The 25,761-nt window shown below is 41.9% G+C and overlaps 1 protein-coding gene across 22 annotated transcripts in view; it reads right to left on the minus strand.

Annotated features, from left to right (window-relative positions):
* The window catches only part of unc-13 (protein unc13 homolog), a 245,053-nt gene that overhangs the window by 17,675 nt on the left and 201,617 nt on the right, over positions 1-25,761 (minus strand). For 21 of the 22 annotated variants that reach the window (XM_086974735.1, XM_086974733.1, XM_086974731.1 and 18 more), the window contains 6 exons: positions 10,615-10,776; positions 7,016-7,143; positions 5,738-5,844; positions 4,477-4,577; positions 4,157-4,236; positions 3,267-3,373 (listed from right to left, as the gene is read on the minus strand). In XM_086974735.1, the coding sequence (XP_086830861.1) occupies positions 3,267-3,373; positions 4,157-4,236; positions 4,477-4,577; positions 5,738-5,844; positions 7,016-7,143; positions 10,615-10,776 (685 nt within the window). Of the gene's footprint in view, positions 1-940; positions 1,048-3,266; positions 3,374-4,156; positions 4,237-4,476; positions 4,578-5,737; positions 5,845-7,015; positions 7,144-10,614; positions 10,777-25,761 lie in introns of all 22 variants that reach the window. The other variant, XM_086974725.1, reaches the window with a different exon arrangement.

The following is a 25,761-nucleotide window of genomic DNA, read 5'->3' on the forward strand; positions in this document are numbered from 1 at the left end:
GGGAACTGTTTTTCCATGCATTCGGGAAAACTTTGGTGAAGATAGCGAATCCAACTTCTAATAGAATGGAACGTCTATATACTAACATCGTGATATATGTACAGATCTTAATAAGAAGCTTTTAAACAGATGAGTTGGAAATGTATCTCAGAATGGGCCTCCGTTCCCCTGACCTGACACCCATAAATCTGTTCTTGTAGGGATACTTTGAAGCTGAAGTCCACGCCAGAAAATGACGGCACCCGAAGATTGAAAAGCTTGTTAAAGTTTGCAATTCAATAGCTTACTACGCTTTACAGTGTACTGATCAGAAGAATAATTATTTTCAACATCTATGACTGGAAGGAAAATTATACAGTTTTCCTAAAATACCTTGCGAGCTTAAATATTAATTTTATATTAATCAGAATTGAAGTTGTAAGCAGTTAAACTGTGTTCCATTTTTGAAACATCCTGTATGTTGTTCAGGTTACAAGTGTGTGCACCTTGGCCTACCAGGCGACAGACCCAAGAATAGCAGTAAGCCCGTTACGAATTATAGCTTCCGCCACAGGCTCGCATCCAGAAATGATTTTTCGCGCCGATAGCGAATCGAGAGGTGCCAGCAACGTAGGTATAAGCGTTGTTGGAGAGAAGATGGAAGGTACTTTCTAAACAAATGGGTTCTACGAAGACAAAATTGCAAATAAGGGGAGAGCTCGAATGGGAGACCAAGGAAGGGTCCCGTGCTGTTTAACTACACTGTGCAAAAACTGGAAATACTACTCGCATGAGATGTTTGCGCACTAATTAATGTCTTAATAGAATATTTGTTTCAATTGTTCGAGCTACCAGAATAGTGTGATTCGTATAGTGTTTGTTGCCGGCTGCTTATCGTGCTCTCTAAAGCTGTTTGTCTTAGGGCCAAAAAAAGCTGGGGCCTGCCCTGCGATATTTGTACCTGTTATAGCAATTTTGCAGGCCCAATTTGAGGTTCCTTCGAAAATGGATTCCTCGGCCTGCTGCAGCGCCTCGATATGCGTGTCGGGGTCCACCGTGAAGGTCAGCCTGACGGTTGTACGTAAATACACCGGACACAAATTCAAAGAATACACACATACGCCGTACATCGATGACAAAAGCAATAACAACAACAACCCGTAATAACGATGAACACATAACAACAATGATCGCAACAGTGGCGACAATGCGCGAGTTATTTTACTAAGATCGATAACAAGAGTAAAAATAGTAAAGTTAGTAACAAATCAAAATGGTACTTGTAGTGAGATCCCGGTAGCTTAATACGGAAGATACGTGATAAAGCATTGATGACAATACAATGGAAATCTGGTAGTCCACTTACATGCACGCAAATCTGCATAAACGGTCACAAATATATGTTTTCGAATCATTGCTTTATGTGAATTTTCTGGTTCAGTGAACCGCGATGGACTGTGTACGGAGAATACGAACGATTACTTCATGATAACGCGGCTCGTCAAGATGATACGGAACACGCTGGTACGCATAACGCTGTTTTTGTTTCTGATTGGATTGAAGCTTGTCGCGCGGGCTGTGTTTCAGGGGTTTGATAGTAAACAACTAGTTTGAACGAGACATGGGTTTGTTGATCGACCCCCGCATTCGGATTGGCTGAGAAAAATGGTCTAAGGTTGAGTACACGTACATACGTATGTTACCTCAATGCCAGAAAGAATAGTCACAGTGATAGAAGATGAGAATGATCTATTTTATGTTGATTTGTTTATATGCAGTTAACGTTTAGGGCTTGGCATTAAGTGTGCCAGAAGTCATCGAAAATTTTTATCTGCACGCATTGTCTGTATGATATTAAAAGATTTCACTGTATAGCAATCATCAGTCACGTTTTGTGTAGCGCTGAGCGAAACAACAAGGTTCCGAGACAGATGCCTTTACCTGGTCCTGTATGAGGTCAAGTTTTACATACGCTATAGTATTTTCTCTAGTAACGACAAAGAATAGATTTTTTAATCTAACCACTACAGATATAAATGTATTCGTATTTACTATCTGAGTTTCTTCTATTTATAGAAGTATTAAGAGAAATAAGGATATGTCATATTCAAGATAGGATAATCTATGTGTGTATAGGGCTTGGTCATTTCGATATTTATCTATTATAACGCGATTTTAGCTACGCTAATAGTTGTTTGTGTTTTGCATTAGGGAGCCTCGTTTGAAGTGGCTGGAATTGGTGTTCACCACTGTCTGTATAGAGATCTATCGAACTATAAACCTGGTTCAGGTGTGCGAAATGTCGAAATTTCAATGCAGTCTACAACATAACACAAGGCGTTCGCTGGACTTCGTTCCCCCAACGCTTTCGAAACATACAGGACTGTTCAGTGTCACTTGTTTCTCGACGCAAACACAGAGGCAATGCTTATCTCACGCGTCGCTACGTAGACGCACACCCTATTCATAAATCACTAATCAACCTCTAAGCATAACGATCAAAACATGAACCTTAACAGCTACATCAACACTTATGACTGTGGTCATCGTCCCTCATTCGGGACACCGCGAGTAACCATAACAGTATCCATTGACACCCAGGCTGCAAATAATCTTCGTTGCTCCATGTCGACCAGCAGATTCAGAGTTAACGTTCTCCAGTTCTTCATAGCATTCTTCGTACACTCAGTCAAAAGGCCGATCATGTTTTAGGCAACGCCTGCCAATTCTACATACAGACAACAAGGCCTGATATGCGAAAGACCACGAGAAAAAGTAATAACAAATAATAAAAAACGATTATCGTAATAATGGTACGGATATGGGAAGAAAGGAGGCGAACATTCAAACGACAGGTTTGGGCATTTCTCAGGTGATCAATCGCTGGCAGGGGGCAACACCAGTAAACGATATCGAATGAGCGTCCGGGTGATACCTGAATATATCACATGTGTTTGTTAAAGCATTATTGAACCGCACAACCACAGAAGTAATACAAACTAACACAATAACGTTTCGGTGCTAATCGAGGGATTCGGATTTAGCAAGGAAGGTGTCACAGTATCAGAGGTGATCACGCAGTGGAACGGTGCCTGTTTGATGGTGGAACGCATTCAGCTGCTGACTGAATTGACGACCACGTGCTTACAACGATGACAGCAGCAGCAGCCGCAGGAAACTGTTGCAATACATTTGTAGCTAGGCAAATATAGAAACAGTAAGAGGATGCTGAGCATTTCCGAGCCCAGTTCGTGGGCCGAGGTCGACATTCCTCTTGGGGTTCTTACCGGTGATGGCGATCTTGGCAGACCACTTGGACGTGCCATCGAGAACAGACTGCCTAACTGCCTTTAGATGTCCCGCATGGCTCTTGATGTCTACGTTGAAGACGCACCTATATAGGTCCAACGACGGTATCGTCGTGGTATCAGTCACATCGTGGTTGAATGGTAGAAAGAAGTTGTTGAAGAAGCGGGGAGTTGTGGTAAAAATATATTGGAATAATGGTCACACAGACACATACATACACACACATTTTGTTAAAAATTGTTGAAATAAAAATGAATAATGGGAAAGCGCGATAGAACGTGAAATTTCTATTTTTACTAAGATGCACTATGAGCGCGAACAAATACGCAACGTAGTTAAGAAGCAGGCACGTCGTGGGTGATAATCTTGGTTTCCGCAAAATCTTGCTCTGAGTGGTAGACGTTCACAACTGACAAATTAGTGAAGTTCGCAATGTTATTTTTTCTGCGCGCCGATTATATTCCCGGAACATATAGATTCTCATCTAACTACGCTATCTGCAGAAGTTTTGAATATTTCTATGTATACTCTTATTATGTTTATAATATTTTGTATGGAAAATCGGGATACAATTTATCACATGGTTTTTTTATTTTTCTTTTTTATCAATCATCACCTGGTTTTCTAAAATCTGCAAGTCTGTAATGAAAAACTTTTCCCGTTTTTAGCGACACTATAATTGTAATAACCTAAACAAAGTTTCCCTTCAAAGCCTTCTAATCTTCTATAGAAGTATCAGATAATGATTGAACTGTCATGTTCTATATTAACCTACAACAAGTAACGTGTAGCTCCAATAGACATTTCGAAGTTTACGTCAACAAGCGCGCACGCAATGTTTGTTCAGTCATGCAAAAAAATTTGGTACCTGATTAACTGGAAAATTTCTGGTTTATCTCGCTCTCGGACTTTCATCCTCTCTTTCATTGCCGTGATGATCGAATTGGCCTAAAGAAAAAATAGTGGAAATTACAGATTGAATTTTCGTGTGCCGTTAGCACTAAGCTAGCTATACTTGATAAGTTTATCCCTTAAGAATGTACCTATGTAAATTCTTTCCGAACCCACTGCAGATTTTATTCCGGGTGCTTGTTCGGTAATAGAGGAGCGATTTGTTATTTCTAAACTAAAGTGTAAACAGAAGTCTCTTATGTACTAAGATGATTCGGTGGTGTTTACTTAATATACCTTATCTTCTGCTCCATGCTTTGAGGATTTTTCAGCTGCCCGTTGAAGACAATCGGCGTTGAGCAGATCCTTACATTTCTCGTGACACTTTACGCCGCATTCTGTATAAACAAACAAGGCATAAAATAGACGTTAATGAGGAGTTCGTGTTTGCATAGTTAGTTACTAACTAGAATAACTATTGGTAACGTCTAGCCTTCATGTACTTTATTAAGTAGATGCAGTAGTGATATATGAACGTTTTACAACTTTTCTGAACTGAAAAGTCTTATTTTCAACCTTGTTTGCTATTAGTGTGTTGTTCAAGGGAATCGAGACAGGTCTGGAGGCCTATTGGCTACATGAAGTCAATTTAATGATTTCAAACATCCCAAATAGAAGCGACGCCTTTTCATTTTTATGCTATTTTGTATGACATTTGTATTACATGAATAAGTTACCCTAGATAGGCCGCACGAAGTCACCGTTAGCTCTGTGTTGTTTTTACGGCTAGCAACTATAAGTTTTTCATTTGAACAAGTGACAGTGATACGAAATGCTCGATCGTATCTATTACTTTATCAATCTTGCTTCTTATCTATACTGTGTTTCACTGCACATTAAGGTTGGCTTAGAGGTTCAGGTTCGTGCTCCAGAACCCATTGTAACTATATGCCCTTTTGCAGAGTGATGGCAGGCAACATATCCCCGAAATATTCGATATGTCCACGTAAAATGAATTGTAGTAATTCAAATTTTACGTCCAAAACCGCGTTTATTATTATGGACTTCTCTGGAACTGCTACTGCGATAGTGCTCTACACATTTGTTAGCTTTTTTAGTCTAGAGGTCTTACGGCAATTTATGAACTTTTACAAATGTACACATTTGGTAACTTGAAAATAACCGATTACATACGATTACTAATTACACTGCGACGTTAGAAGAACACATTGTTATTAAAAGTTCTTTAAAGAACTAAACAACGACATATTGCATACAAATAGTTCCTTGGTCCTCATTACGTAGGTATCACCTAGTTTTTGCCAGCTTTCGCATGTAATTTACACATGGCTCGCTATACTTGAATATTACAGCCAGACGTAAGGCTTATGAGTAGGGGACCCAACTTTTAATCGAAATTTAAAAAGCCGGCTATTTCGTTGGCAAGAGAACTGGTGTACTTACAAGTACGTGCTAAAATAATCCGTACATTGTGACAAATCACAAGAAACAGCTACAATTAGTATTGCGGTTTTTATCGCCAGTTTATATAATATACCTGTGCAACGAAGTCCCTGGTTTGTGATCCCCCATAACAGTCCTTCGCATTCGTAGCAATAGGTAGGAGACGTGGCGGTCCACGATTGGAAGTTGTGCGGAGTGGTGCTAAAAAACAAATATATCAACAGTATATAGGTAAGTTATTTAATCGACCATATAGTATGATGAGACGTTCGCCAAGCGACTCATTTGTCAAGTATTACTGCTTGACGCTAAAAACATGTGCCTTGTTAAATGGTTCTATATTTTCGTGTCGTTTTTCAAAAATTCAACACAAATACAGAACCTATTTTTGCTTGCGTTGAGAATGCTAAACGCCTTAGTAATGAATACTGATTATAGATAATCGTTAATAATAAAATTAACGCCTAAACAGTGTCCAAATATCTCTTTCGTAGTGCACGGTACGTCCTAAACTGCACATCTGGACGTCTTAGGAAAAACCTTACCTTGACAACACTGCGACAATGTTTGAATAAAATAGTTATACTATTAGAACCACCAATGGAAAACGAGGCTACGTAAAATTAGTCATGTCCTACTTCAAAGTCTCAAAGGGATAGCTACGTCAAGCACGTTATAGCTCGGGCTGTTCTTCGTTGTATATTCCTTGGCCTTTTTTTTTATGTAAATGTAACAAGTGGCCTTAAAGGTTTGCCGTTCAGTTCTACCGCGAATGTAATGAAGTAACAATATTCATTTCATAATGCGATTCGCAAAGAAGGTAAACGGCTCTTTCTGTACTTTTAGCTTGAAATGCAAATCATACCTGAGTTTCCTGACGCTACACCGCCCTATTGTTAGATGAACGAATGTAAAACCACTCAGACAACTTAGAAGATTTTTATGTATTTTCCCTTTCATATATTGTCATATTGTGATTTGGGTCGGACAAAAAACCTTTCTCCTTCCTTCTTTCGCTAGGAAGCTGATAATCAGCTGCTCCGATACAAGATCTCGGTCATTTTCTGCCGAGTCGTTTATTATTTAAATATGTTCGCATCTTTGGTAGTGAAATGGAACCCCGTGCATCTCGCCCACACGGGCTCTCCCGGTGGATCTCCCGACAAAAAAATCAGCTTAGTAATTCATTATTTATTCGTTCGCAAATACGCTACTTATTATAATAGTGCAAGCAACGTGCCGCGTCAAGCTCGTCATTTTTTTGGCCCGTACTATAAATCTGTGATTGTTTTACAGCAAAAAAAGACCCCTCTCCTGGAGATTTTGAACACCTACGTGACACTTTCATCTTCTACATCTATATTATACTGACCTACTGATCGGGTAGATAAGCGCCTGTAGAGTTTTCTTATACACGTGCATTTTGAGTTCTTCGTCATTTAACGACGGACGAGTCACCGCTGGTGTGATACCAGCATTGCGCTTCGTTGCCGCCATCGTCTATTCAGTTCAGACCGGTTCGTATTAGATGGTCACGTGAATCAAGTTGAACGGACCGGGCGGGGTTGCATTTATTGAACGGGACCGATCCGAGGCCGAGACGTTCATTGGATACACGAGACGCGGCGCAACGTTTGGGCGTCGGGCATAAATATAGGGGAGCGTGGCGACGACAGGACAATCCATCGTTCCAGGGCGAAGGCCAGCGTAAGTAGAACACGCGAAAACTATTAGATTTGCTCATCCCGAGTATGCTAACTCAGCACAGAGCGGTAGCAGTGTCTAGTTTAGCGAACAAAGCATCCATTCACGAAAATATAGAACGATAGCACAGAAGATTGTACAGGTCAAATGCAGTGCGTTCGTGTTAAGTATTGCTTCGATGGGGCAGACTTCAGTCGAGGAAAAATGCTAGGTTTTATTGCTGTATATATACATATATGGCAATAAAACCGGCGGAACGGCAGATCGGTATGATCGCAGAAATATATGGCTACGAATCAACCTTCTTTTATCAGTAAACAGAGCCTATTGCAGATTATAAACAGGCTGTCGGAGAGAACCGGCTGGTACCTCACAAACATCCTGAACAAAACGATTTCACCGCGTCCATCCAAATCGTGATGGTGGTACGAAGTTGTATTGGGAACTGTCCACCCGATCGTAGCAATTCTTTGGCATGTAACCTAAGCGTGCAGAAGATTGACTGAAGATAATCCCATAAGATGCGGAACCTCTTGAACAATCGACCGTGAGCGCTCACGTTTGTGCAAAATAAGCCAACGAAGCTGGTGCTAATTTTGTTCGTTGAAAGAGCAACCATGGACAACTTTTCAAACGAAATCAACTTAATCGATTAATTAAAATGCAGCATTTATGTACAAAGCGCGATTTTACATGTAAATGTATATGTCTCGCGTTCAAATTGTATCCGTTGGGTCCGTGACACGCGTTGCGTGCCCGTTACCGAGACTGAGCTAACTGTGAGTGACCCAATATAATTTTAGTCTAGTCGCATTTTCTAGGATTATCCTCTATATGAGCCAATTCGAAATCATTGGCAACCATTGCGAGTTAATGATGGCTTTTCGCAGTAGCTCGATAATTTTCAAACAATTTTCTATTGCAGAATCTAATGCCTATCGCTCTGTTTTTGACTATTTAGAAAATAGAAAGCTACGATAAACGGAACGTGTTGCCAAACAATTGTAAAAATGTCGAAAATTCTATAAAATCAAACAAATTATAGATCAAGTCCAATTGGCATGCGCAAAGCGCGAAGGGGGGTATGGACGTTACTACTCTAGAGTGCGGAAAACACAACGATCTTTGTTGGAATCGTTTGCAGGGCAGAATGGCATTAACGTCTACGACGCTAATCTGTGGACGCTAGCCTGCTACCTCTAACATTAATTACATACAAGCAACAGGGTATGCTAACTAATTATAAGGCACTTATTGCAAAATAACGATGAGGCAGGTCTAAGCAAAGAGGGGCATCGCGAAACCATAGACGATCGAGAAGTTAGTGTCCCGTCAACCGGATAATGATAGGACCGAACTGGAAACAATCGCTATCTGTATTTGTAGATGTAATGTTTCTGAAATGACGAAATTTTGCTTAATGTACATGTGCGTGTTAAGCTATCGACGAATCGTTTTGTCATACAGACACAATAGAATTATGCCTCGGTAGAGTGTACACGACCAGGCGCACAGTAGCAAATATTCAATCCTGCACTCTTTTGAGCACGTTTTTTTTTCGAGCGAACGGATTTCGTGTCATTGTAATGCGTATACGTGAGTGTAGGTCGTATGTAATAAAAAAATAATTACCGTGATACGTCACGGCTCGAATAAATATTGGTACACGCCATGGCCAGACGTACGCTAGAGGGGACGTGAACATCGTTCATGTTGACCTTCTTCAATACATGCGCCTTTCACTAGAAATGAGAAGTTGTGACGATATGATAGTTTACTGCCGGTATAGAATTCTAGGAGGATATATGTTAATAGCTATTGGAACAGTATCGAGCATCAGCAGAACGTTGGGACACAATCTTATAAACCGCGAAGAAAAATGACCGTTCTTAAAGATACAGCTTTCTTGTAACGTAAATATAATGAAATACAAAAGTATGCTAGTCACATATAGAATCGTCGAGAGACGAAACCTCTTGATCATCAATAGCAATTTTTTTTTTGTAAATGATGAGAAACTGTGTTACGTAGCGGAACTAACATGTGCCAGTCATCGAACGACGGGAGCAGGACAGCTATTTACATGTACAGTATATGAGATGAATGATGCAGGCACAGCCGTGAAGATCTGATATCATCACTATCACATTAAGCTCGATCTTCACCTCTATTCAAAAGAGAGGAAAAAATGGTGCCGTAAACTAGTCATTGTCTATCGGTCTTCAAGAAGCTCTTCATATTGCCAGCAAGCAGCGCTGCAACAGAATGAAATTTGAATTATGTTAATACATACATGGCAAGTAGTATAGTTGGAGACTCATTGAAAGAAAGCGCCCGGTAAGCAATCGAACATTTACACGCCAACCAAAGAACCGCGTCGGCTTTGTTGCAGTGCGGATAGGTGTGAACGCCATGATATATATACGATGTGAAAACGTGTTGTAATGTGTTTGTAGCATGTACGTGTTTAACGTTAGATGAAAGTGGAATATCAAAGAAGCGACACAGTGCGCTTAAAAAGGATGCGAAAATAACTTAAAGTCCAATTGAATTTAATAAAATCCAAGACCCAGTCCAGTCAAGTTCAATCAAATAAATTCATTCATTCATTTATTTAAGCAGCCGGTCAAATCAATCGATTTAGTCCAACCGGATGGCGTCCGGTGTGGAAAACTGGGTTTAGCTCTACTACAGTCAGAGGGTAACTTCTCACGCTTCTATAGCGATACAGAATAAATGGAACTTTGTTATACCTTGAGCACCTATTGTCGAGACAGACCGGTGGAGGGCAGAAAGAACATCAAAGTTAGTTTATTTTATATACAACAATATATCCGCGAGTTATCTACATACAACTATATGTGTATATATATACGTCTCGTTACAACTCGAACAGTAATAGTAAGAACTGCTGACCGCTTAATTATCATTATGTGATAGATAAAAGTAGTAAATCTGGCACATTGTTTATCCTCTTCCTTCAAGCTTTCTATGGCCTCGAAAAACGGTCCGATATTCATTTGTTTAGAATCCTCTGGGTAAATTATTTGAGTTTTCTCTATCGTGGCATCAAGAAGAAAACTGGGTAAGTACATTATGCCCGGTTCTTAGACAAATATGCACGCAAAAAACTGTTAGTAACTGTTCTGTTACATAGAGAGATAAATTCACTGGTTACCTATTTGCGCTTTATATAGCCTTCATCCTTGCATTGGCGCGTGGTTTCCGTACCTTGTCCTTTCTATGCCCGAATGAAATAGTACTTACGAGTTCGCTGACGAGAGGAATGGACTTTCTTCTGGGCCGGATGTCGGGCATGGAGTCGATGTTCGAGTAAAAGGTATTGTCTCCACCGGCAGAAACGGCCCCAGGAGCCCCACCAGCTCCTCTCCGAGGACCTCCACCATCGCGATTGCTGCCCGCAGACCCCTGTGACGTTAATAGTGCCGAGAACGGATAACAAATGGGGGACGAAGAACAGCGGAAGAAATTCAAACGTTAGTGTGATTACAGTCGTCAATCGTACGCGTTTGTACGCATGCGACGTTGAGCGGATAACGTAGAGTTGCAAAGCTTAGCCAATATAGTATGGGGGCGGTATGATTCTATTGAAAACGTTTCGTACAACGCGGTAGATTGCTAGATCTACTGCATGCGCACAGACAAGTAGTGCTTGAAAAATGGGATATTTTCATTTAATTTGTCAACCTCTACTTAACGTGACTGTATCCGTTAAATTGACAATGAATTAGTATTGCCCTTAATGTGTTATAGAACAATTATAAACACTAAACGCTGAAACGAGCTTTGAAACTCATTAGAATATCGACTAACATTGCTCAACTGAAGTTACCAATCAGCTACCGTATTTAGAGTGGCTCCAATATGTCTTGCTTTAAACTTACTCGTAAACTTACTACTCGGCCAAATTAGTAGTTTAATTATTCTTTAACGTCCGAATAGGCCTATTTTGTTAGAAGTTAGGTGCTTCCACATGTCCAGTATAATAGATATTTACGTCTATGAAAGCGTCGTTAATCGTGAACTGATTACCCAGTATGGGCGTGAAAGCAGTGAATGTTGCCTTCGCAAGTCCAATTGCGTGTGACCATAGTCGAAATACACCGCCTGCTAGGGCAGACGCTCTGTTACGTCCACCCCCTAGAAATAGTCGTTATTTTCATTAACTCATTTTTGACTTGTTCAAAACAGATTGCACCCAAGCCAGACTGTGTTCTGAAATTTACGTAAAGAAAAATCTATATTTTCTTTTCAATTGCGATACGTATTACATGTATATATGCCTTAAGACCAAATCATTAGAGACAAACAATGCTCTCGCTCAAATCATTGCTTGTTGCTCTTTAATTTAAGCGAAGACGTCTACGCCCATACAAAAGCCCAATGCGGTGCTTCAGTTTGACCACACGCACTATCGCGAGCCACATCAATTATCATTGTGCTAATCAATGTCAGGAGATCACAAAAGGAACGACCTACGTACGCTCTCACGCTATTCTTCAGAGACGAGAAATTTCCTTGCTAGGACAGAGCGCCAGATCCCACAAAAGACGAGAAAAATTTGAGATCAGGTCAATTACAATAGGATTAATTTCCTTATGTGACGGGAGACGAGTTCTTGCTCAAAGGTAGGGGAGGGGAAGGCGGCAAAAGATGGCGTATTCAGTAGTAGGTCGTACCTGAACGAGTTTTCTTTTCGCCTTTGCTGCGCCTTTGTTCCGTTTTACTGTGTCGTGCGCCTGTCTGACGGCTCTTATAATGATGAAGATTATCCTCGATAGCTATCGGGGACGACGCCGTCGACGAGACCAGTCACTAATCGACCCTTTTGATTGCTACTGAAACCGCAACGAAATTTCGGTTTTCAGTTAGCCTTAAGTAAGGCTTTCTTTTCACCGCTATAGGCCCACTTCTGTGACCCTCCTTTGCTCGTCCCGTTAAATCCACTTCTGCTCTTTTCTGTTTGTGCCCTCATTTATCTCGTAAATCGCTCGGAACGCGCGCCGACCGCTTGACTCCATCGATTTGTGTCGTTTATAAATGACGCGTCAGAGTGCCGGAAAGAGATATGGTGTTCGAAGTAACGTGGGGCTGCGGCAGAAGCTACCGGCGGTACCAATTCCTTGACCGAAAGATCAACCTATTGGAAAAACCCCGCGCTTTATACTAGCTTTACTAAGCGATGTTTGCTTAAACGTGCTTCTCGGCTTCAACAAAAGGCGGAGAAAGGAAGAGTCGGCTGCTTGAAATAAGAGTGTAATACGAACCTGGCGAAAGTTAACTGCCGGTTGTGATGACGTTAGTTTCTCTAAAGGACTACACTGCGTGATGGGGCCAGAGTCTACGAAGGCGCGGTGACCGATAAATCTGTGCTTCTGACGCTAGCGATCGTTTAGGCATGAAGGGCACCGTAGCCGATCAGAGACGACGTGTGAATGAATCGGTTCATATTTAATAATCATCCGGTAGTGGCTTTTAGCATGGCAGAGACAAATTTCTAAGAAGATCACGAATTACTGAAGCGCTCGCAGCTGTCTATGTCTTTATTTTAGGAACTTGTTTCATAACACCCCACTTAATGGTAATGGCTAATATTTATCGTACTAGCTTACGGATATTATTCAAATAATAATTATCCATGGCTTGTGGCACAATCAGCTGTAGCATTCCCATCGTCATTACACCGTTGGCTATGAGTCAAAAATGCAATAACATTTTCTATCTTCCGATAATATATTAGATTTTTGCGTCTCCCGCAATTCCGTGTTGCAGCCAGCGCTTTTGCGCCTCCCTTACCTGGTAATCAACCTCAAATGCAAAACACAGGTGACTGACTGGCTAAATGACCCCCAGGGCCATCATGTTTCGTCGTTTTCTAATGACCGACAAACGCGGAATAACCATTATGACGCCCCTTTTCTGCTATAGCGATCGCGGCCACCGTCGCAACGCCTTAACTGATCATTTTAATGCAATTGAAACTTCTACCATGAAGCAGTTTCAACTTGAGATTGAATAGTAGCAATGAAGGGCACAGCACAGTCAGGGGTACGTAGCGCAGCGTGATCAAGCCAAGACTCACTAGCAGGCATATAAGAATTGCGACTCAATGTCGGTGGGGTCTTGGGGCTCAATCAACACAATCAACTCAGCGGCCTCAACCAAAATCAGCTTCGCTTGATTCGGGTTTTCGGCCAAGAAGGGCCATAGGAGCTCATGACTTTGTTGCGATCTGTACGAAATGCAACTAGCTTGATATAGAAAATGTCATTGGAGTAAACTTCTTAAACAAGTGAGCTGCGCCAAAGGACCCAAGTCAACGTAGTACTGACGACACCGGTAGATATGCACAGAGTTAGCCGTCCCTTAAGGAAATATCAGGACTGAAGAAGGTTACTACACGATATAGCTGAGATGGCTCGATAGATGCCGCTATTCGACATACAGCAGAAAATTTGAAACATGTCAAGAGACAGATAATGCCTTAGTGACTAGCAGTATCAAAGAGAGTGTACGTATTTTACGGATGACCAAGCTACAAGACGGAAAGAAAATCGGAGAGGTAATGCCGCATCACCAAAGGAATGGCGTATTTAGCCTTCCCTTTTCAGGCTGGTTTACTTTAAACCTATGACAATGTCCTAGTATGAACTGAGGTGGTGGTTAGGATCAGTCGTATAGTTACACATGAGATTTGGATTTTGTAGAGAAGGAGATGCTTTTCTGGCAGTGTTCATCGATTGAAATCATACGTTTCTGCGTTATATATATGCATATGAGACTAAATCAGCATGCCTGAACTTCCTATACAGGTAGGTTGTAGTCATTTTCGTAGTTCTAGAGAACTTTGCCGGTGCACTTCGTGTATGGGCGCAAGGTAGCTACTAGCACGCCCTTCTGATCTTGCGAGGTTTCCGTCTCTAACGCTTCTGAACGTCCACGAAGAATAAAAGTTTTACCGTTGTTGTTATTGCTACTGCCATTAGTTTGTTGCTGGTGATGACGACAGCGGTAAAGCGTACGCTCTTTTTAATGTACAATGGAAAAAACTTCGGCTGAATGAGTGTTCGGAAGTACGCATGATGTGACACAGCGTACGCTATCGCTATACTGCTAGATGACACTACAACAGAGCACAGTACCATACAGGCGAGCAGCCCGTCGAAGTTTGAATCTCTCGGACAGCCTTCAAGTAATTAACCTCAGGCTTCGGCCTTTTGCTTTCCGCCATGTGTGTTTTCATCCAGATCGACGTTCCGCTTTTGAGTTTAGTGAGCCTCAGCCCATTGGTCGGCGTTTTATTTCTCAAACATCATTATTCTGCACTTTGGCGGCGGCGACGACAGCAGCAGCAGTAAATCCCCTGGGATGTTATGATCACAGTTGTTTTGTTTTATTGTGTGGTTTTTCTTATATGCTGTTTCAATCGCCAAAGATATGAACCTAAACTGTTGTGTATTAGAGAGCTAACTAATCTTATTTCCTTCATACATGTTATTATTATTTCTGTCAAATAAACATGATAAGTAGTGCCAAAGTAAAACAACATCCTGCCTTCTACCCTAGATGGCGTCTAACCTAATTCCTCGTAGTATTATACCGATATAGCAGCTGAAAGGATGACATGGAAGATATATGCATGAACGTGGAAATGCCTATCCATTCGAAGGTAGCAAAGATAGAGGTAAAAACGCTCGATGTCAGACAAGCCTGTTCCCAATGTGTACCTATGGAAAGATAATAATAATAATAATATTGAAATAGGTACGTAAAGTAGTGGTGGGAGTTTCATCACGTTGCCACATCCTATTAATAGCAGCCTGAAAATGCATCGCAGCTGCTACCGCTAGAAGCACGACGTTGGATCCACGAAAGGTTTTTGGCTCACGGCAGACCCCAGCAGCAGTCGCCAGCGCATCCAGCCTTTCGATGTAACGCTTCGTTTCTATTTTTTTCCTACATCCTCTGAACGTTCTATTCTTAGACTAGATGTAAGTTAGATTAGCTTTAGCGAAATTTCCCGATTTGACTTATACTTTCGGTAAGTTTTACCTTGAGTAAGTTTAGCCGAACACGCCCAGCTACCTGCCACACTGCCCTTGGCGGGTTTTTACAGACGACCCCCGCTAACTGGCTACGTAGGGTTTGCGCATGATCGTTGGCGTAACTCAATAGGTGGAAATGGTAAAGATTACAATGTCAGCTGCAGGAATCGACGGGGTGCATCTATGCTAGGAAACGAAGTTGACGATCTTGTTGAATTGAGACAATTCGTAAAAGTAATGGTGGTCACTTGTCACCGTCGACTTTAGCAGACCGCTACAGACGAAAGACCATCAAAGAGATTCTTGCTAGCAAAGTATTGTACTACAGATATAACTTTTTGACAAAATTGCTACTATAGAGAAAAGAAATTACGTTGGTTTAGATGCGTAAATATATGCCGACGACGCATTACGAAGGTTTTTGAAGGATAACACATTACCGCACCCTGTTACTGGCCGATTTTTAGAACAGCTTATGCTCCCTACGTAGATTCTCAATAGTTCTGCATGTCACACGACACAAAGTACAAAAATACACGTACACGTATGAGGATATATAAGACTATGGTCGATAACAGAGTTCTGCTTTCTGAACTGGCAACAACATCACGAACAGAAGCAGCAGTAGCAGCAGTAGACTAAGATACGGTGCTAGCAGTACCCAAAAAATGGAGACACGCAGCTTTGCGTATGCGCCGCCTTAGCGGCGCGATACATGCAGGCTACGTCCGAGTTGCCAGCCCTTCGTCGCCAGCCACCTACGGAGTTCAGTTTCCCCTCTAACGCATCCAAGGATCTCAGCCTTTTCTTGACGGATTTCTTTGTCGGAAGGATGCCAGTGAAACCCCTCTATTTAATTGGTCATTGCCGGTCAACCAGTCCGCAAGCTACAAGATCCAAGAAGGGCGAACTCTATAGGCCGACTAGTATGCTAGCCGTAAGCACGAAAAACTTCAGCTAAATATAGCTTTTCCATATATATACATACATATATACCTACCTGTGTGTTTGTAGGATAGCTGTATGTGTAAAGATAGAATTAGAAGAGACAAAATGTACGCATGCATATGTAATGAACGAGAAAAAAGCCTCCTCGCATCTTCTCGACTGGATAAGCTATTTCGCCAAGCAAAACTGAAGGGCCTGCATCGGCCAGTAGTGCACACTGCACTTTTTCAGTAATAATAATTTTCAGTTGCCGGTATTCTGGGCTCTATACAACCGCCCCGATCAACCCATTGTAGATGCTTCGACGTGGAAGAATGGAACGGTCGGCTTTGCGAGGTGATACGTAAACTTATCGGGGGCTAGACATAGAGGTAACAGGACATTACTTAGAGATGAGAAGGCATCCAACATGATTGTCTGCTTCGGCAGGAATCTTCTCTCTGCAACAGGCTGTAGTAGGAAAAAACGAAGGAGCATTTGGGCCAACAGGCCATACCCGGTACACGGCGGTTGGCGGTAAAATTGAAGAAAGACCTCTTTTCTATTTATTTCAACGTATTCTCGTATGGCCCGTCAAACGCCTTATCCATCATCGTTTTTTTATAGCGAAATGTAATATCATTTTGATGAGAAAAGAGCGTACAGTAAGTGATCTCACTCGAATGGAAAGAGAGTTCTGTCAAATGGCTGACTTTCAATTTTGACGTACCGGTCCACTTTACTCAAACCACGAAGGAAAGCCAATCCGAATAAGCTTGTCTTGCATAAGAGGTATAGATGATCGCCCAGCAAACACTTGACAGCAGCAGTAATACGAAGCAAACGTGTAGAAGAGCTGCGCACACATGTTCTCATATTGGTAACTATTAATTAGTCATCACGATCGGTTTGCCCACTCGACCAATAGAGTTTCCTTACTTTTATGGATCTATCGAAAGCGGACATTTCGTCACATATTCGTTGCCTATATGCGAAATCGGTCTAGAAAAGTTCGTTATTATTCAATAACTTTATACATTAGGAACTGGCATCAGTTAGCAAAGTACCGATACGGTACGGGGGGATTAGCGAGAAAAAAATAACGGTAAACTCTATACCCTAGAGATTCTGTACTCGCCAGTACAGCCGTAGTCCCTATAGGTGGATGAAAACCCAACTACCTCTTTCTCTCCACAGTGGGTTCCCAAATCGAAGACTTACAAATATTGTGAACTTTTTAATCACTGTATACGAGCCATAGGTCATTATCATGTTAGGTATGCTGTCGTCTTCAAATATATTTGTTTGTACACTTCACCATTTGCATTGCCGCTGATGATGCGAGGCTATCGTTTTTGCGAACTACCCACTGGCTGCCAGCTTAGATGTAATTATATTATAAGTCATGTTGATGCAGGGGGAAAAGGCGCTATACTTGATGGAGCGGTAGTATCTGTCAAAGTATAAAAAAAACAATTCGACCGACGATATTCGGTTTGCCCCAGCTTACATCACCCTATTAGATACACTGTGTTGAACCGTCCGTATCTCTGTTGCCATCATGAGATGACGGCGTGCACTTCTGACTCACGGATGCAAAACGCATGAAGGATTTGTGGCGGATTGGTGACGGTCCAGTGATGTGCGGCAGAATCCCATCACGTCGCGCCCATAAAGTTACATTTAGCTTCTTTTCGCTTTTTTGCGACATATGTTAAACCTCGCTCAAGGTTCGCACCTCGGATCGATTATAAGTCGCAATTATATGCATGAAGTTAGAGTTGTGACATTCAGTATATATATGCCTTTGGCTTTGAGAATCTATTCAGGGCAAAGCATTACTTCAATAATTTCGTAATTAGCAGCCGGCCGTTTCATGTCTGGAATTTGCTTTTTCGGGTCTTTTGCCCGGAAACTTATAAAAATAAGACACTTTCTTTTGCTACGCACTTATTGAAGACTGATATGATTTGTAAGCTAGGTATGTTCTCTTCTGTTCCTAAAATGTATGTCTAGCTATCACAAAATCAATCAACAAAGGAAATGAGCAATGGCGGCATTGGGCGAATTTAAGCTACTGCTGGTTCATCTACTACGCCTGGTTTCTTCGATCTCCCTGGAAAATACATAAATAAACAAATATTACTAAGTAATTATCGATTCGTCCGAACCACCTGGACAAGTCATGATTCACTCCCAGGAACCAAATCATTCAGTGTTCAATTAATAGAATTGTGATCGGTACAATCCTGGAGTACTACATGCGTTGCAGTGTACATACAGTATCCTGAAATCTGTTGAAGGAACTCAATAATTTGAAAGTGTGTGTAGCTCAAATAGTAACGTTCCCGCCAACTTGACAAGAGAGACGCCGCTCTCTATCTCCATTTCTTGTATTTCATAACTAGCATGAGGTGTTGACATAATCCTGCGGAAATACCAACGCCATTGGCGTGACCATCTGAACAATGCCAGAACATCTGTGGGTCGTTTTAAGCCTATCGCTAGTCATCAAAAGTGCCTGTCATCACCGTGTACGTCGAGAGTACGATGTGAACGCGAATACCTTAGGCGCCAAAGATGCCATTCGTAGTCCTCTCGAAAAACGGTATGGCACGATAAATACGTCTTACAGAAAAAGTTCAGAGAGGGCATATTGGCATCCTTGACGGCAAAACGAACAGCTATTCAAGTTGTTACATTAGCGCCCCCTAACGGAACACTTGCCTATTGCCCTACACGTGTAAGATAACAAATGTCGTGAAAGATAGTTAAATCTATGGTATCTAGGATCATGTACGTTAAGGACGCAATAAATTGTTCCGAAATAATTAGGATGAGAACAGAACCGATGGCTAACTTTCTACGGCAGGAACTCATTGAACACCATCGATAACTTGTCAGCGTACAGGTCTAATATTAGAATATCGAAAAATCATTACATTTAGCTATAGTTACCACTTGTTCGGTCACCACTCGCTAAATACATGTGGAACAAGCCTATGCACAATGCCCAATACTATGTAAGTACTATAAGTACATTTATATATCAACGACCCAGTGACGAATCGGCGCGGCAGTGGGCAAACAACAAGTATTTTACCTTAAATGATTAATTTTCATACATCTGTGTGAATCCTAGAAACAGAAGCTAAATAGAGTCCAGCTTAAAATGGCTGTTTGAGTATCTGATATGAAGACTATGCTTAGGTGATACGCCACAGCATGTATAATAGTAGATGACACAATATACGAATACCGTTATCATAATAATAAATGCATTAGCCGATCTGCCCCTATCTAACACACAACATACTGAGATATTTGATTGATTATTTATCCGGGCGACAATCGATACGTTTCGATTTCGACTCGCTAACACTGTGAATGAAAGATGTGCGGGCCCCGTAAGGGCTTTCATCGTTTTCGCACAACGTAATTCAATGATGCCAGCCGTCGGGGATGATTCTCGCAATATCATAGCGGGCCATCAACGACGAGCTCATGCTTGTATCGTACAGAGGTCAAAAATCGCAAGCCTCCCTCATCCGACGGATCTTTCGGCCCCCATTTACGTCTAGTATCATTATATAACCATAGCGGAGTATAAATAGCAATATTGTAACAACGGATGGTGATCGAGTACGCTAACAACTTTTTGCACTCAACTAATTGATGATGATCGGGTTGTAGCAAGCGTTGTGCGCCTGGTCTTGTCTTTCGATAACACCAACAACGAAACGACGCGACGGTAGCGAAGAAAACGAACATGCCACCTATTTACGGTTTGCCAGGTACGTTATACGAGGAAGCCTAGCAGCTGGGGTAGTACAAGCACTAGCACTATCAGTAAATACAAAGAGCCCAAAATAGTATCGAATGTTCACAAGTAGCCGATGCTTGCCGCTATCTGGTGGGAAAACGTACGTAAGGCCAGTCTGCAGCAATGGCAAGTGCTAAATTGCTTTATTAAGGTATTAGGTTTACAGCTATTTATTCGATTGAGCTAAGCACGAGGCTAGGACCGACTCGTTACCCGTAACTTCGATTTCCCTTAGCAATAATTGCATCAGATTTCCCTGACCTAGTAGAAAAAGCGAAACACTACAGTTCCCTCTGTACTATAGCTCCATCAATTATCGTTATAGTAGGAAGGTGGTTTTCGTCCGGACACGAAAATCACTCCAGGGGTATAATAATATATATGTCGATAACGTATGTGATGCTGTATGCAGCTGAGGTAAATATCGCTGGAGTCGCGTAATGGTTATAATAGCAGCGGCTATTACGACATACCGCCAGGATCGAGATCCCTTATCTTGTCGTTGTACAACAGCTGCTGCTTAAGCTCCGACAATCCCCTACTCGTGTCTCTACGTTGCATGAGTCGACGAGAGCTGCCGAGAATGGCCTACAGGCGAGCCGGCCTCGTCCTTTCGCCATTTACGAATGTAGGCGGTGCCTTAAGTTCGGATTCCCCTTCGCACCAGTCCAGTGAGCTGTCGCATCAGCCGACCGTGAAAAAGAGACCAAAAGGCTGTACGGGCATTGAAGGTGCAATCAAATCGTCATCAGCCTCACTTCTGCTAGGTTGGTAGTCTGCCGACCTACCTTTGGTTTCGATGTCGACGATGTATACTAAGCACTGTTGGTAGGATACTGCGATAACTACCCGAGCTGTTGGCGATTCTGTGGTAGATGGTCTCAAAGCTTTGCAGCAGCGTTCAGTGTACAATCCCAAGCAAGGCAATGGTCCCACTGCTGTACTCAAATACCCTTACTTAGGTGGCAGTCCAAGCCTTTCCTACAAGAAAGGCCTGGACTGCCACCTTCACTATCCTAGATTAGAAATTTACGGACTTCTGAGGGAAGAAAGGGCAGACAGAGTTACCGACTGTGGGGAGTCCGGAGCTACATTAATGAGTGGCAGGGCGGTCGTCTCTTCAAAAGAATACACCAATAAAACTGTGCCTGCTGCAGAAGTGCACAAGGAGCAGAACATCCGGACGTGAGTACCAGGACAAGACTTCGCGTTTACCACCTAACGCGATGGGAACATTTTGGTCCAGAAGAGTGTGCAGTTGAATCGTCCGCTGTTGCTTAAAGCGATCACACAGCTTCAACCGAACCGTCGACGTACTACGGAAGAGGTGAGAATAGACCTTTAATAGAACATCCCACGAATCCTATAACGGCTGCTAAGGACACCGCCATGTCTGAGACGAAAATGGGACCGCCGCCAAAAAGATATTCCACTTACGTGTTATTGTTGGACTTAGTCATAATCGGTATACGGCATGGTAATTCAAACAGAGCAAACCCAACTGGCAGGAACTAAAAACAAGCAGGTTCGAACGACCTCAATATTCATCGCTACAAATTGCCCAACGCTTGCAGCGGCCGAGGATAGACGCATCGAGAGCTGTAGTAAACGTCCACCGAACAAGCGAGAACGTATCTTTAAGCTTTACGCGACGTGTCAAAAACATGGCGAAACTTTTCACATATTTCATCCGAAGGTTTTCAAACGAATTTCATAGCAAAGTCACATACAAAAACAATACGCACTCAATAAGCGTTCAATAGCCACAGAAGGTTAAAGCTGATACATATGTATATGTAGACAGGTGGACTAGGGAAATATTTGTTTGATTCGTGATGTTACTTAATACCGTTACTGACAAGTAGTTCTGCTATGGACGGCCCCTGTTATGCGCGATCGGGAACATCTCTTGTGCGACAGAATGACCATCTCAAATATGACCACAGCGCCTCGCGTCCGCCCTTTTGGAGAAATGCCAAAGCAGCGGACATGTTGTCGTTGTATATTTTTACGCTGCCACTCCTAATAGGAAAGTTAGCTGGGCTAACTGGTCTTTTAACCGTCGATGAAGAGATTTTGAGAGTTTTCTGGCAAAATTAGCAAAGTTAAAGGCATTGCCTCGTCTGTAAGGCCATTTGCTACGAACGAAGTCGTTGCAGGGAAGAGTTGGCTTATCAAGCTGAGCTTTAGCTCAGTCATCACAAGGGGGTACAAAGATACGTCATGAATTTTAAATTTCGCGTCATCATTCATAAATTTAATAATTGAATGGAATAGTTCTTATATTTAGGTATGGAGTTAAAACACTCCGGCAAAAGTAAGAGGTTCAGAAAAGCTACTAATTTTGCTGAATTTGGGATACGTTGGATTTAGTCTAAAAGTTTTTAGCAACGTAAGCTTAATTTTCGTATGTTGTTGTTTTTCAATGACTTTAAGCACCTTTTTTGCCTTATAGTAAATGAACAGAGACATCGACTGCCTATTATTGGCTTATGTATTGTTATGGCATTGTCGCTATGAAGAATCATCACTTTCAAAACTCACTTTAGCATGAGCGAAAGCTTTGATATAGCTTGATTTCAAATTTGATTTTTGCGGAACCATATAAAATTGCATCGTATAGTCGCAGATCGTAATAATAAGGTTTCTATATTCCTATGTATAAAAAATTGGTTCAGTAGTCCTTGAGGCGATATGATTAGAAAATGGTCGTGTACTACCTATTTTCTCTCATGTTAAGGCTATAAAGCTGTGATCTTTGGGGCTGTATAAAAATATTACTGAAAACACTTGCATAGGAGGTAAAAACTCGGACCGATTAGCCAGCATAGAGCGTCTTGCACTACAAAAATTAGCGTGAGAAAACCCGTTGCCGTATCGTTTAGCTTGGTCCTACCATCGTTCGGTGCCTTCGAGAAACAGCGTCACAACTACGGCATTGCCCATGTTTTCGACAAATGTTTCGACGTAGAGGGCTAAGCCAAAAAGCACGCACTTCAAATTTCATGTACTCCCAATCAGCAATGAAAAACCATAGAGCAAAACCTATGGGTACATGTTAATTCATACCACACAGTTCATAGACATTATGGAAACGTGTCGTTCTTATCACTCGTACAATATCTTTTTCCCGACCCACGTTACAAATACCGTACATCGACCTGCGTGCCGCAGCTATTTCTAGACCCACAATACGGGTTAGGATCGCTTAGCTATCGCCTGATTGAATTTAGATAGCCCCTTAGAATAGAAGGCTTCATCTGCTCGAAAGTTTAATTAAGCAACATTTCGACAAGGCAAAATATAGCGCTCTTGGTGAACAAGGTGTTGTCGTTTCCTCTTTAAAAAAAACGTATCTCTCAACCAAGTGCCAATGTAGATCTGAGCATAGCTTACCCATTGTAGTAAAAAGAATGTGGAAGTTCGGTCGACAGGAAGCAACGATTTTCTATTAAGTAACGTTAACTGACATAAAATGGCGCTGCATTCGATAAGTACAAAAATAGCTGTCAGTGAATATACAGTCTGTTCATCCTAGGCAATAAGTGGTTATAGCCTAGGTCGGTACTACAATCAAGAAACCGAACAAGCATAATTACAGATGGCATTCTTTTTCCAGCATTGTTTCTACCAATGATAGGTGAGCCAGTGATGACGTAAGATGACTCAATCAGAGCTCAGGTGGTCAAACTGACGCAATACTAGAATACTGTCTCGGTTTAAAAAATCGCATCATTTGCGAGCAGTGGAGGAAATCATAGCTGGGGAAAAATGCAGGTAGATCAACGGGAATTTGCAGAATAAAGATCTGAGTACGATCATGTATGCACAATACAGTGCAGACGATCCTCACTGTAGAAGGGCCTGACGTGATACGAATTTTTCAGATGCATACGACGGTTTGCCGATCGATGCGTGCCTACGTAGCGCCGCTGCGTGATATGAAATCGAAATTCGACCGGAAGAAGTGTTTATATCAGCAACAACGGTAGGAACAAGGATTTCAAACATGAGCTAGCGACTATTCTTTGAGGACAATCGCCTCACAACCTGCAAAACGGTGAAGCTAGATAGAACGTCAAGAAGACCGGGCTTCTAAGTGAAACAGGTGAATATAACTCGAATGGGGACTGGTGGACAAGTGAACGAACGACCATGGAAAAAGGAATCATCTGGCACGGTAGAGCGCAATACGTTACGCCACGTAGTGGGCGAAAAGTACTTTTAAACTTGTTCACGTCAGTGAAGCGTGACCGCGGGAGGCAGTCAAAGACACGCAACGACCATTGCCCCACGGACGTACTTAAACTTGGAAATGGCTAAGGCGAGAAATAAATCTGAGGGAGTCATTTACTTATTGCGTTCTCAGCTAGGTTCGGAAATCAATATTATTTTGAATATGAAGTTTATTCCGTCCATTTAGAAATGTCAAATTGATCAGCGAAATAATATAGTTTAGATCGAATAATGGTATTTTTTTAGGTCCTTGCTGAGGTCCTTGCAGCACGATCACCCAAAGCAAAAAAATAAGAAAAGTCTACGTAGCTTCTCTCAGCAATAAGACCAGATGTCATTGCGATACTTAAATTCCGCAGGCCTATCTGCGAAAGTTAATGTCGTTTTTGTAGAGGGGTGTACGTGCTGGAGCTGTAGCAATGTAGTCCCAGCGTAGACTGAGGGTTAGTTTTTGGCGGAGCTGTTCGCTGTTGAGGCGAGAAATACTTTGTAGAGGATGAAATTTACGATAGCACACGGGCTGGTCCCACCTCACAGCAACATCAGTGACCTAAGTTCCCATATGGAGTCCGGAGTACAAAGATTATAGCCGACTGCTAACGACGGTTTACTCTTGGAACTAACATCTTTTTTTTACAGATATCAGATAGGCAGACGATTAAATTTGGGTAGATTTTACTTCGCCTGCATCATTGACCGCCCCGATTTAGCTATCTGACGCCTGACAACCCTGGTACGGTGTAGTTAGTGTACATCTCTATCATATTAAAAAGTAAAGTTACTATCCTAGATGTTTTTATTCTTCAGAAAGTCACTGCTATACGAGAGAGGATTGTCCATTAAGACCTTAAAGATCAACAATAGCAATTATTATTGTCAAAATATAGGATCAAGCAACCAGAACAGTTTAGCTCGCTGGTGTCGTGCTCTAGATAGAATTTACTACGGCGATCTGTTCATATCACGCGTATAAATTAGGGGCTGTGGATCTAAGCAGTGCATATACCTTGTATTACCATGCGGTAGTGCGACGATTGTTGTAGACCAAAGGTTTCAAAGCCCAATTTAATTTATCACACACGTTTGCACAATGGCTGTCCGTTTTAGCTGATCTCACTCTACTAGTACTCTATATCAGCGAATCCTGCATTCATATATACCTACTGTCGAACCTCGGCTTTGCATCTCTAGCATACGATCTAAATCTACCTGTATTAATTTGCCACTCAACTAAATACTCGTAATGCTCATTCTGTTCGCCATGTTCTATTGAACTGATCCCACCGTGATCTGTTCACGTGCACGATACCTAAGATGACAATATCACACTTAGAAAGTTCTCGTCGAGTTGCATTTACTCGC

Source organism: Varroa destructor, unplaced genomic scaffold (assembly GCF_002443255.2).
Source record: "Varroa destructor unplaced genomic scaffold, Vdes_3.0 BEIS01000007.1, whole genome shotgun sequence".
Taxonomy (NCBI): Eukaryota; Metazoa; Arthropoda; class Arachnida; order Mesostigmata; family Varroidae; genus Varroa; species Varroa destructor.